This window comes from Sus scrofa, chromosome 6 (genome assembly GCF_000003025.6).
Source record: "Sus scrofa isolate TJ Tabasco breed Duroc chromosome 6, Sscrofa11.1, whole genome shotgun sequence".
Taxonomy (NCBI): domain Eukaryota; kingdom Metazoa; phylum Chordata; class Mammalia; order Artiodactyla; family Suidae; genus Sus; species Sus scrofa.
This window is the reverse complement of record NC_010448.4, coordinates 82,945,258-82,957,923: the sequence shown is the minus strand read 5'-3', so window position 1 is coordinate 82,957,923 and position 12,666 is coordinate 82,945,258. Positions and strand designations below refer to the sequence as shown.

The 12,666-nt window shown below is 37.6% G+C and overlaps 1 protein-coding gene across 1 annotated transcript in view; it reads right to left on the bottom strand.

Annotated features, from left to right (window-relative positions):
• TMEM57 (transmembrane protein 57) overlaps nucleotides 1-12,666 on the bottom strand; it is a gene marked incomplete at its 3' end in the record, with an annotated part of 61,606 nt that overhangs the window by 37,765 nt on the left and 11,175 nt on the right. The window contains 3 exon segments of the mRNA NM_001038646.1: nucleotides 1,286-1,409; nucleotides 5,644-5,770; nucleotides 7,515-7,656. Of these exon segments, the coding sequence (NP_001033735.1) occupies nucleotides 1,286-1,409; nucleotides 5,644-5,770; nucleotides 7,515-7,656 (393 nt within the window).

Genomic DNA, 12,666 nt, shown 5'->3' with positions numbered 1-12,666 from the left:
ATTCAACTCAACAGTCTGTCTAGGAGTTCCCGTCGTGGCGCAGTGGTTAACGAATCCGACTAGGAACCATGAGGTTGCGGGGTTCGGTCCCTGCCCTTGCTCAGTGGGTTAACGATCCGGCGTTGCCGTGAGCTGTGGTGTAGGCTGCAGACGCGGCTTGGATCCCGCGTTGCTGTGGCTCTGGCGTAGGCCAGTGGCTACAGCTCCGATTCAATCCCTAGCCTGGGAACCTCCATATGCCACAGGAGCGGCCCAAAGAAATAGCAAAAAAAAAAAAGTCTGTTTAATATCATTTCAAAGCCTCTGAAAACACTGTTGAACTCATATTAAGATTCATTAAAACTTACTAATTATAATTAGTCTAAATGTGATCCCACCACAAATTTAAAGTGACAAGTTTTACTGACTAGGTTTATTTAATTCACTTATTTATGAAAAGACTTTAAACATACCAGAAATGATTTTTGTTGTTGTTGTTGATTCCTATGTATTTTGATTTCTGTCACAAATATTAGCAAAAATTGGTGTGTTTAAAGGAAACATACATTAAGAGGCTATTTCTCCAACAGATATAAACAAGAATCAAGCTCATTAAAAAAAAAAATGTTTCTGAGTTTCCACTGCGGCACAGTAGGTTAAGAATCTGACTGTAGCAGCTCAGGTCACTGTGGAGGCATGGGTTCAATCCCCTACCCAGCAGAGTGTGTTAAAGGATCTGGCATTGCTGCAGCTGCAGCATAGGTCACAACTCTGGCTCAGACTCAATCCCTGGCCCGGGAATTTCCATTTAAAAAAAAAAGTTTCATAGTTTAAGGTTAAAAATAATAGTCCTTAAAAAATATTAGTAATATTCTCTTGTTTTTGTAAATAGGCAGAAGAAATAGTAAGTTCATTTAAGCGTCATGAAATAGCCATATATTTGGTCAAGACTTTTTGGAATCATTATCTAATCACAATAAAAAGAGATAACATTATCAGATACCTATGTGTTTGGCATTAAGCTAAACTCTTTACATATATCATCTTTCCCATGACCCCATGAGATAGGTTCCCAATATACAGGTAAGAGAACTAAGGCTTAGAGAGGGTGACATGTCCAAAACTGTTAAGGGGCAGAGCTGGGATTCAGACACTCGTGTGCCTGAATAGAGAGAGCATGCTCTTTACCACACCATGTTATGTTGTCTTCTAGGTTCTTCTCTAAATAAAATTTATGATTGGATTTAACATTCTACATTGAAACTACTGAATTGAATTACAGATTAAGAATATGCATAATACTTACCAGTGAGCAGCAAATGGCCGACAAAGGTCTACATGAAAATTTTTGAGATCTTTAAATCTAATGGCTGCTTCAATATAAACAAAGAGTATCCAGAGGGACACTGTGGGCAAACACACTCCCCTTTCTGTGAGAAAGTAGCAGAAAGACAAGCATCAGTGAAACATTAACTAATACAACAGATGGGTTGTTTGGGAGACTGGTCCAACTACAATAACTTTCATTAAGACTTTCAAACTAATTATAAAGTAATCTAATCCAAACTCAAAGCTTTTATGGGAAAAGACGATATGGAATCATAGACAAACATAAAGATAAGCATTCAAGCAGAAAATATTTACAATATATGTAAAACAAAGGAGTCACAGCATACAAAGAGCTCCTAGAAGTCAATAAGAAGGCAATTGAAGAAAAAAAGTTGCAAGTCATAAAAGAAAAAAATACAGATGGCTAAAAAACATGTTGAAAAGATGCCAACTTCACTACTAATTAGGGAGATAAAATTGTTTAAATGAAATTCGATTATTTTAACCTGTTAAAGCAAAAATTTTAAAGATGAGTAAGAGTATATGGAAGATACGCAAAAGGGTTTATTCTCATACTTGGCAATAATATAAGTTGGGGCAACTTTATTGGAGGCAATTTGGCAGTATAATTAAAAACGCTAGAGTTCTCTGGTGGCACAGTGGGTTAAGGATCTGGCATTGTCACTGCAGCCACTTGGGTTGCTGCTGTGCTGTGGGTTCAATCCCTCGCCCAGGAAATTTCATATGCCGCAGGCATGGCCAAAAAAAAGCAAAAACAAAAACAAATTTATACCTTGACCCAGAAATTCCAATTCCAGGACTCTACACTATAAAAATACAAAAGAGCCCTGGATAAATGCATAGGAATATTCGTTATTTTTGCAATAGCAAATATTAGAATTTAGAATTAACTTAAATGACTATCAGTAGGAACTATTTAATTATGATAAATCTATATAATAAAATATGATGCAACTTTTCAAAACAATGAAGATCTGTACTGCCATAAAATGATATGTAAAAAAACCCAACAAATTCTTGGAGTTCTGTTGTGGTTCAGCAGTAATGAACCTGTCTAGAATCTATGAGGACATGGGTTTGATCCCTGGCCTTGCTCAGTGGGCTAAACAGCCTGCACTGCTGTGAGCTGTGGCATAGGTCACAGACATGGCTGGAATCTGGCATTGCTGTGGCTGTGGTATAGGCCAGCAGCTTCAGCTCTGATTTGACTCCTAGCCTGGGAACTTCCCTATGATGAGGGCGAGACCTTAAACAGACGACAAAAAAAAAAAAAAAAGCAAAAACAAAAAACCCAATTCTTAAGTAAGAATGAATTACAGTACTAAGAAATGTTTCTGACATTTAAGTATTATCTAAAAAAATTTTAAACTATACGCTCATATTCCTTTTGTAAATAAAAACAATTTTCAATGGAGGAAAAAGCAACTTGCAATAGATGCAAATAACTGGATAATTTTCATTAAGTTTTAGAATCAAAGTCTGCAGGCTAGGTCCAACTACGTCAGGACATGAATAATAATGGGATATTTTATGAAGATGGACCACAGGCATGAGATCCAGTAACTCTGGAAAGATCTCCTTTGAAACTATATATAGCAAGGAAGTTATAGAAGAGAGAACAGGAAGGGAAAATCAGGGACCTGAAGGACTAAATGGCTTTTTTCTAAGACTCTGGGATGAAACACAAAAAAAAATTATAGAATCTTGGGACTAGAAAGATCATTTAGTCTGACTTCCCAACTTTATTGAAGAGTAAAGTGAGGCCCAGAGTTTATACAAATTGAGTCCAAGTTCACAGAGATAATACTGAATCTGCTTCTTAAGAGAATCTAAGTCCCTTTAGATCTAATCCATAAGGGAAGAAGGCACCTGAAGCTCTGTGAAAGCAGCTATTGGTCTCAACCATTCTTACAGATTAAATATACCCCCAAAAAAGGGTATTTCCAGAGTGTAAGAAGACAAATAGCAATCTTAGAATAATACATTTTCAAATTAATTTTTAAAATTTTATATTCAATACTCCCTATATTAATTTCTAAAGCTATCAGAAACAGCATAAGCACATTATAGGAAAGTGTGGACAAACTGCTCATATTTCTACACCTACCAAATAAATAAAATAACATAATGTTGAAAATATTTTGAACTAGTATAATAATCATGTTGTATATACAATTTTTTTTTCTTCTTTTTATGGCCATGCCCATGGCATATGGACATTTACAAGCCAGGGGGCGAATCGGAGCTGCAGCTGCTGGCCTCTGCCACAGCCACAGCAACATCAGATCTGAGCCACATCTTTGGCCTACACTGCAGCTTGTGGCAATGCCGGATTCTTAACCCACTGAGCCTATCATAACAGGAACTCCATACATACAGTTTTATACCTAGTTTTCTCTCTCTTATCAGCAAGGAAAAAAATTAATGATATAATATCATTCTTTTGTGGCAATATAATTTTATCAATCACTCCTCATATTCATAAGAAAGAATTTTTAATTTTAACAACTGAAAGAGAAATTAATCCAGTTATAAAAATTATACTCATATTTACTGGGCCTAATAAAAACACAAAGTTTGTTTTGTCTGTGTGATCATTCATAATTCCAAATTAAAACATACTCCAACATGCACTTCTGAGTCTAGAGCTAAAGAGATGCCAGTATCATTTATGACATTAGCATCATTTGCTGCCCTGTGGGCCACCCACTAAACTCCAATAGGTTCTACTAATTGTTATATGCGTAGTTTTTTCTCAACTAGTAAGACATTAATAAGTAATTATATTTCATCGGAGTCACAGATTATCTGAGCTGAAAGGCTCTCTTAGACATTATCTAGATTGCTCCACCCTCATACGACAGAGAAGAAGCTGAGACCTAGAGAGAATGACAAGTGTAAATGGCAACCCATTCAAAACTGAGGCCCAGGACAAGGAAATACAAGTTAAAACCAGTATGTAGAAAATTCACTTTTACTAGAGATAAGCAGACCAAGGAACTAGCATGCTTAGTGTTGAAATGAGAGTGCTGGATGGGAGAAATCTATGCTCACAGCAGATACTTTATTTTTTTTTCACAGCGGATACTTTAAATAACAGAGCTGAATTGTCTTCTAACATGGATATCATCCTTCCAGCAGCTTAGAGAAGAGGATAAATGATGCTCCAGAGAGCTTTTATTAGTTGGCACTCTCTCAGTGATTAAAATATTACAGGTTGCAGCTGGGCATAGGAATCAAGTTTCATGCGGCATTACAGACAAGTGTGATGATCTGAGAGCCATTCAGCACATCCCCACGCGTCCTGTGTGCAGGCTTTATAGTGGACTAGAGCTATCAAAACATCTCATCTCATCTCAGTTTGAAACAGCAGAAGTATAGCTCTAGGAAGAAGGGAGGTGACTGTGTGGCTCCACTCAAGTCAGAACATACCTGAAACAGCACATTTTGATTTAGAGAATGGTTAAGAACTTGGGAAATCAAAATAGTAAAGCTGCCTAAAATAACATCTAAGGAAAAGCTGATAAAATCATAGATGTTTTGTTTACAGAAAAGAAGATGAGATGATATGACAGTGTCTTTAGAACTCTAAAGAAATCTTAATGTGGCTGGAAGGTTACACTAACTCAGTGTGGCTCTAATGCAGGGATCTAATGTTTGGACTAGAGGGATGGTCTGTAGGCCCCTTAAAATTAGAAGAAAAAAAAATCCATACATTCCCAGATATTTTTCTGGGGAAAGAAAGCCCTTTACATTTTCTAAGCAATCAGTGAGCCCCAAGACAGTCAAGACATGCTGGGTCAAAAGTGTAAAGAGGAAAATTCTGGCTCAGTATGAGGAAGAATTTTCTATTCCAGTTGCCCCAAAACAAGAGCAGTAAGTTCCTTGTCACTACAGGTTTTCAATCAGAGATTAAACCACCATGTGCCAGGGATGCTGCAGGGAGTCTTCTACCAAATAAGAGTTCAACTAAATGAGCTCTGATGACATTCCTTTCAATACTAAAGCTCCAGCAACATTTTTCCTATTTGGCACATGGCTGTCTTCAAGTCTACCTAAATAAAAACTGCTTCAAAATGAGAACTGATAACTGAGAAGCCTACAATTGAAATAACAAATCATAAAGGCTTAAACTTTTGATTCAATAATTAAAAAAAGAAGATACATTTTAAAGGTATATTACCTATTATGAAAGGGGAGCTTTAAAATGCCAACATTAAAACTTAACTCCAAATAATTTATTCAAAGAAATCACTACACTTAAAAAGTTTGAATCTAAGATTTCTATCCATCTAAGAAATCATTAAGACTTACCTGTATGCCATACGTACTGAACCCACACATATGTGCTAGCAGCAAAAAAAAGCCATTGAATGGGGATGAACAGCAGACATATTATGTTTGACGTGAATGCTACACAAACAAAAAATACTGAGAAGGCCTAGAGGGAAAAACAAAATAAAAAACACACCTTAGAGCTTGTTACTTTCAAGCAGAAACAAAAGAGACTATTAGAAACACATCAGACAAATCTCTGATACTGCTATGCAGTAACTATAGAGCAAGTTACAACAGGAAATTTTAAGTATTTAAAATTACCCATATAAAAGTAGTGGTTTAATTTAATATTAAAGAGTAATGCTATTTATGGCCTCAAATCATTAAAAACTGGACCAGAACAAATTGAGGTGGATTCACAATGAGTTTATTTGGACTCCACAGGTGGGTTAACTCAAAGAACTAAAATTTTAACGTAGAAAGGCTCCTCTCTCCTCATAAAACACTACTAAAGCACCTCATTCTTAGAGGACAGGCTGTTGGAGCACAGATGAAACACACCAGTAGTATGCTAATGTTCATAATTTTAACAACGCAACCTTCCTCTGGACACACCACTATCTATTACTAACAAGACATGAGCTGGGGAGTTCCCGTCGTGGCGCAGTGGTTAACGAATCCGACTAGGAACCATGAGGTTGCGGGTTCGGTCCCTGCCCTTGCTCAGTGGGTTAACGATCCGGCGTTGTGGTGAGCTGTGGTGTAGGTTGCAGACGCGGCTTGGATCCCGCGTTGCTGTGGCTCTGGTGTAGGCCGGTGGCTACAGCTCCGATTGGACCCCTAGCCTGAGAATCTCCATATGCCGCGGGAGCGGCCCAAGAAATAGCAAAAAAAGACCAAAAAAAAAAAAAAAAAAAAAAAGACATGAGCTAGAAACCATCTTTTCAAGGCATGGATTTGTTCTGACCAAAGCACCAGGTCCAGAAGGCAGAGTTACAGAGTTTAAGACATGGCTTTGGAACACAAAAGAACTACAGATCAACCAAGGGAGCAAGCCCAGTCCTGTACCCTTGCTCTAATCCAGTAATTATCAAAATATGGTCTGGGGATCCCTGAGGATCTCTGAGATCCTTTCATGGAGTAAAAAATATGTTCATAATAATACTAAGGTGTTCTGCCTTTTTCAGGCTCATTTACCCAGGAGGATGGTAGCATTTTCTGCAAGTTACATGATGTGATATTGTAATCAATTGAGCTCAGAAGCAGATATGAAAATCCAATTGTTTTCTATCAAGCCAGACATTAGAGAGATCTGCAAAAATGCAATTAATCTTCTAATTTTTTTAATTTGGGAAAATACAGTTAATTTTCATTTTAAAATGCAATGTGTATTAACATGTAATGAGTGTGAATTAATAAGCATTAATTTTTTTCAGTTTTAATTTCTAATATAGTAAATATGGATAGATGGAACCCACGTAAATAAAAGCTTTTTGGTATCCCAAGTAGTTCTTAAGGGTGTAAACAGATCCTGAGCCCCAAAAGTTTGAGAACCACTGCTCTAACTCTTACCTAATTCCTAACCCAGTGGTAGAGGCTCCAGAGGTATTCAGGGTAGGACTGGGCAACTACTGCTTTCCCTCTACTCTGTCTCCTTCCTGAAGTCCTCCCTCCCTCTCCTTTTTTTCATTGGAATGGTGGAGAAGGAGGTAGTATAATGATTTGATCAGTGGGTTTAGACCAAATAGTCATAAGAGCCAGTTTCAATCCATAGACCCTATTAGCACAATATAGTCACCTAAATATTACTAATAAAATCTAAACAGTTTCACTTTCAATTATTGAAGACTCTCTTAGAAGGATAATCAAATCCTTTATACTTGACAAACATGTATGAACAAACATACCAGTCCCTGGTATCTGAAGGAATCATAGACGCTTCTGATGAAAAGCCAAAATGGCCACAGATATTCAAATCTGAACTCCAGGACAAAATCTGCCAGGAGGACAAGTGCCCACACTACCAGGAATTTCAGGTATAAAAATGTACTGCAAAATATAAAAATAAAGAAGTCAAGGTCATTCGTGAAGAACTAGAAAAAGAAAATGCATTGCTTTGTTTAAAAGAGACAAAGTATATCTTCCTACACCATGAAAACAACAGAGATACAGGACAAAAAGAGATGCTGCCATGGCCCATCTATACTTTTAAAGCTCTAGTGTTCGTTCTGAGACCCACAACCATCAAAATAACATAATGACCAAAAATGTTTAATTTCACTTAAGATGAAAAAACCCACTTAAACCTCACCGTTTTAAAATGTGCAAAGTGTCTGGCTTCAAAATACTGCAATATTCTCAAAATTACAGCTTTCAAGCTGTTCTTCATTAGAAGAAAATGTCATGGTTGAACGGCTTCAACTTTGCTGTTTCTCCACCCTCTACATCTGTTGAAGCGTCTTTGAAATTCATGATGCACATCCCTACATGCTTGAAGAATTCTGTCTTTATTTCCCTCTTCTCCTCTTGCCTCTCTCTATAGTATTTATCTGCATTAACCAAACAAAAACCAAATGACTTCCCAAAATAGAACTTAACAGATGCCAATCACTTCTAAGGGCTATGAGGGCACAAAAAAGTACATTAAGGAAAAAAATTCTGAAATATCCCAGCCTCGCTCTAGCTGAGATGTAAATGTGTGCTCCCAGTTCCCTCTGGACTTATACACAGAAACACGCTTTGACAAGACAGTCAGAACACACATCTAACCATTATAGTATCTCAAAGCAAGGTAAAAATCTGGATTGAAAAATATTTTTTGTATAATCTAAAAGTCCATTCTTTTAATTCATTAGTTGTACCACAGATAATAGAAACCTTCAGACTCTACCCATTAATAAATTCCTAATTCTAGGTCCTTAATCTGTTCAATTCTGGAAAGGGTTAAATTCAGATATTTTTTGAAAAGTTTTCAGGAGTTCCCATAGTGACTTAGTGGTTAACAAACCCTACTAGTATCTATGAGGACTAGTTCAATCCCTGGCCTTACTCAGCGGGTTAAGGATCCAGAGTTGCTGTGAGCTGTGGTGTAGGTCGCAGATGTGGCTTGGATCCCTCATTGCTATTGCTGTGGTGTAGGCCAGTGGCTACAGCTCTGATTCCATCTCTAGCTTGGGAACTTCCACATGCCTTGGGTGCAGCCCTAGAAAAGACAAAAGACCAAAAAAAAAAAAAAAAAGTTTTCTATGATATACAAATTGGAAATACCTAAAATTCACTCTGACTTGGGCTAGAGCCCTGCATGGTGTTTTACAATACAAACATTCCAATATTGCTGTGATTAAATCACCTGTTTGAATTCACACAACCAACAAAATCAAGACTTTTAATGAATAATTTTGAAATATATTAAAATAAGGTACAAAAAGACATATTCTTAGGGGAAAAATGAATAAAAGTAGGATCCAGCATTGAGCATTCTTTCTATACCCTATAAAGCCACACAGGTAATAGATGTCAAAAACAGACACACATGGGAGAGTTCTCTTCATGGCATATCGGAAACAAATCCAACTAGAATCCAAGAGGATGTGGGTTTGATTCCTGGCGTTGCTCAGTGGGCTGGGGAGCTGGCACTGCCGTGAGCTGTGGTGTAGGTCAAAGACATGGCTCAGATCCCGAGTTGCTGTGGCTGTGGCAGGCAGCTGTAGCTCTCTCTGATTCAACACCTAACTAGGGAACCTCCATGTGCCACAGGTGCAGCCTTAAAAAGCAAACAAAACAAACAAAAACAAACAAAAAAACCAGACACATATGACCCTCAGTGTTACAGAATCATAATTATACATAATTTGCAACTAGAGTCAATTTCTAATACTAATTATTGGTAAAAATCCTTAGGGCATGACAGTAAGTTCTGATTAAGAGGCGTGCTGTAGAATCAAGGAACCAGAATCCAAACCAGAACACAGGCTTGGATTCTAAGCTCCACCTTTTAGTTTCATTTCTTTTTTTCATTTTATGGCCACGCCCTCGGCATATAGAAGTTCCCTGATCAAATCTGAGCCATGCTACAGTGTAGCAATGCTGGATCCTTCAACCCACTGCATCAGGCTGGGAATTAAACCCACACTTCCGCAGCAACCTGAGCTGCTACAGTCAGATTCCTAAGCCACTTTGCCACGCCAGGAACTCCAGTTTCTTTAGAGTCATGTTAGCCAGATGAGAATGGAGTCCTCATTCTCACTCATTAAATCCACCACTGATCCAGTGGAGAGCAAGGCATAGTTTGTTAGAAGGAACAACTGAGTCATGTAGGCATTCGGGAGCACAAATCTAGTCTGAAACTAGATTTCCAAGCTTGGCTTTGAAACAGAAAGGTTTTTTCCTTGCTTCTAGAATTGTTCCAAGTTCTAAAGAAGAAATGTTCCTAAGGCACTTAAGACATGGCATGGAAGATGATGAATCCATCTTCCCATGGGGCTGTCTATGGAATGTAGGTGAATAAGACATGGTGGGTATCTCATCATGCCCAGTCATCACTATTCTCCAGGTGGTGAAGCCAGAATACTACCAACTGCTCTCTGCAACTAATGCTCCCAAGTATGGCAGGAATCTAGTCTAGCTGACAACATTCCATTTCACGGTTTAGAGAGCACTATCCTAAGAATGGCAGCCTGTAGAATACTTTTTTAATAACTCTATCATTTAAACCCAGGGAAATACAAAAAAGATCATCTCTGCTACAGTGACTACTCATTTTCAATCCTATAACTTCAAGGGCGTTTCTTTTTATATATTTCATTTCTTTTCAAAGAACTGCTTTCATACATCTGATGTTCCCTGACATGCAGTTCTTACAGAGTCACAGTAGAGAAGTACAGATATCTAAGGAAACTTGATCTTTCACCAACATGTGCTAACCCTCAGCTTTCCTCAGGATGCTCTTTTAGATGGGCCTGCCTCTAAAATCAAGAGGCAACTGGAGTTCCCATTGTGGCTCAGCAGGTTATGAACCTGACTAGGATCCATGAGGATACAGGTTCAATCTCTGGCCTTGATCAGTGGGTTAAGAATCTGGCGGTGCCATGAGCTGTGGTATAAGTCGCAGATGTGGCTTGGATCCCACATTGCTGTGGCTGTGGTGTAGGCTGGAGGCTGCAGCTCCAATTCCTGAGAATTTCCATATGCCACAGGGGCGGCCCTAAAAAGCAAAAAAAAGAGGCAATTTTAGTTAACAAAGTTGATTTTACCCTAGGACTAGTCTTAAATTTTATAGATTCATTTCAATCTAATCATTTTAGAAAATTTAAGACAGTTGTCTGATTCAGTATTGAGCCTTCTGTTTCAGTAAATTATGCCTATTATCCTTCCATAGGTACATGTACAAAAGTTGAAAAACAAGTACCTAAAATGACTGCTCATCAGTGTAGAAAAACTAATTCCTTTCCTTCCATGTTCTGAAGGTCATAAGATTTTGCCAAATCAATAGATGTCTTTTTAAAGGAGGAGGAAATTTTAGGCAGAGTTTTAAACCATAATTATAATATTTCAAAATATTTATTTTAAACCATAAAAATGATTAAATAAAAATGTTTTATACATATAGTTCAAAATATGACTTACAACTAACTTGATGTTATTTTAATTCTCTGATCCTCATAAATATACTAATAACTTAAAATATCTTAAACAAAAACTTAAAGCATAACTGTAACAAAAGCTATTTTCCATAATAATATATTGAAACAAGGGCAGACCAATAATGTCTTTTGATGATCTGATTAGCTTCTATTTTGGGTGCCCGTGAAATAAAGACAAGACATGCAAATATTAGGCTTAATGGTGGTGATTCTTTCATAGTGGATAATAACTACAAGATTCTTTTTTCCCCCATTCTATTCCTACCCTTGCCATTTACAATCATTTTTTTTTAACTGAAGCTGCTTAGCAATACCATCCATCTATGGATTAATCATCCATGATTAATGAAATAGTACTGAACATTCTTCTTTTTCCAAGTAAAGTGCACCTTCTCTCTAGTATCTCTAGCTGCCTGTCACTTAGATTATTTTATACAGCCCACATAATTACCACAGGGTGGCCATCAATCCTTAGTAGCTGACCTTTTCCCTAGGCAGACTAATGGCCACTTAATTCACTCGGTCCTCACCACAGAAAGAAGTCTGTGGAATATTTCACTGGCTATGCTAGTAGCCAGCCATTTATCTCAATTCCAAGCTTTCTTGTCCTCTCTGTAAGAGCAACTGTGAATCCCTCTTATCTTTCAGTATGTAGCAGGGTACTTCTTGAACTGAACTGCTTTGTTTACAAATGTTATCAAATACTTCTGCCTACTGGACATCACCTCTAGAATATTCACCTAGCCTCTTGTCTGGCTGGTCTCCTGCTAAAATCTCTCTCTCGTTTTTTTTTTTTTTTTTTTTTTTTTTTTTGCCACACCCAAGGTACGCAGAAGTTCCCAAGTCTGAGATCGAGCCACAGCAATGACAATGCCAAATCCTTAACCCCTAGGCCACTAGGGAACTCCCTTAGGTCTTATGATATGTAATTATAGTCTTGCTGCTCAAAGTGTGGTCCATGGGCCAGTAGAACCAGCATCATGCATAAGCTTTTTAGAAAAGCATTATTTCAGGGTCCGTCCCAGGCCTATTTAATCTAAGCTTGCATTTTAACCAGATCCCTAGATCACTTGTACATACATTAAAACTGGAAAAGTACTGGTCTATTACATAATCTTCTCATAGGCATAGAACTTCCACTGAATTCCATGATATCTCAGAAAGAAGACAACAATCTACTCAGATTATCCACACTTATGTCCAAACTGTTAGCCTTCCCTCAACTGGGAACATTCAAACTGTTTGGGGTTAGTTCTTCAATTTTTCTGCATTTCTTTCTGAGTCACAGACAACATCCTTACCTAAATACAATTTAAACTAAATCAAGCACTTCCACTACTATTTATCCTTCAGCATGCAGGATAAACATTACTTCCTCAAAGACCTCCCTGATCCCACAGTAAAAACTGTTACCCCA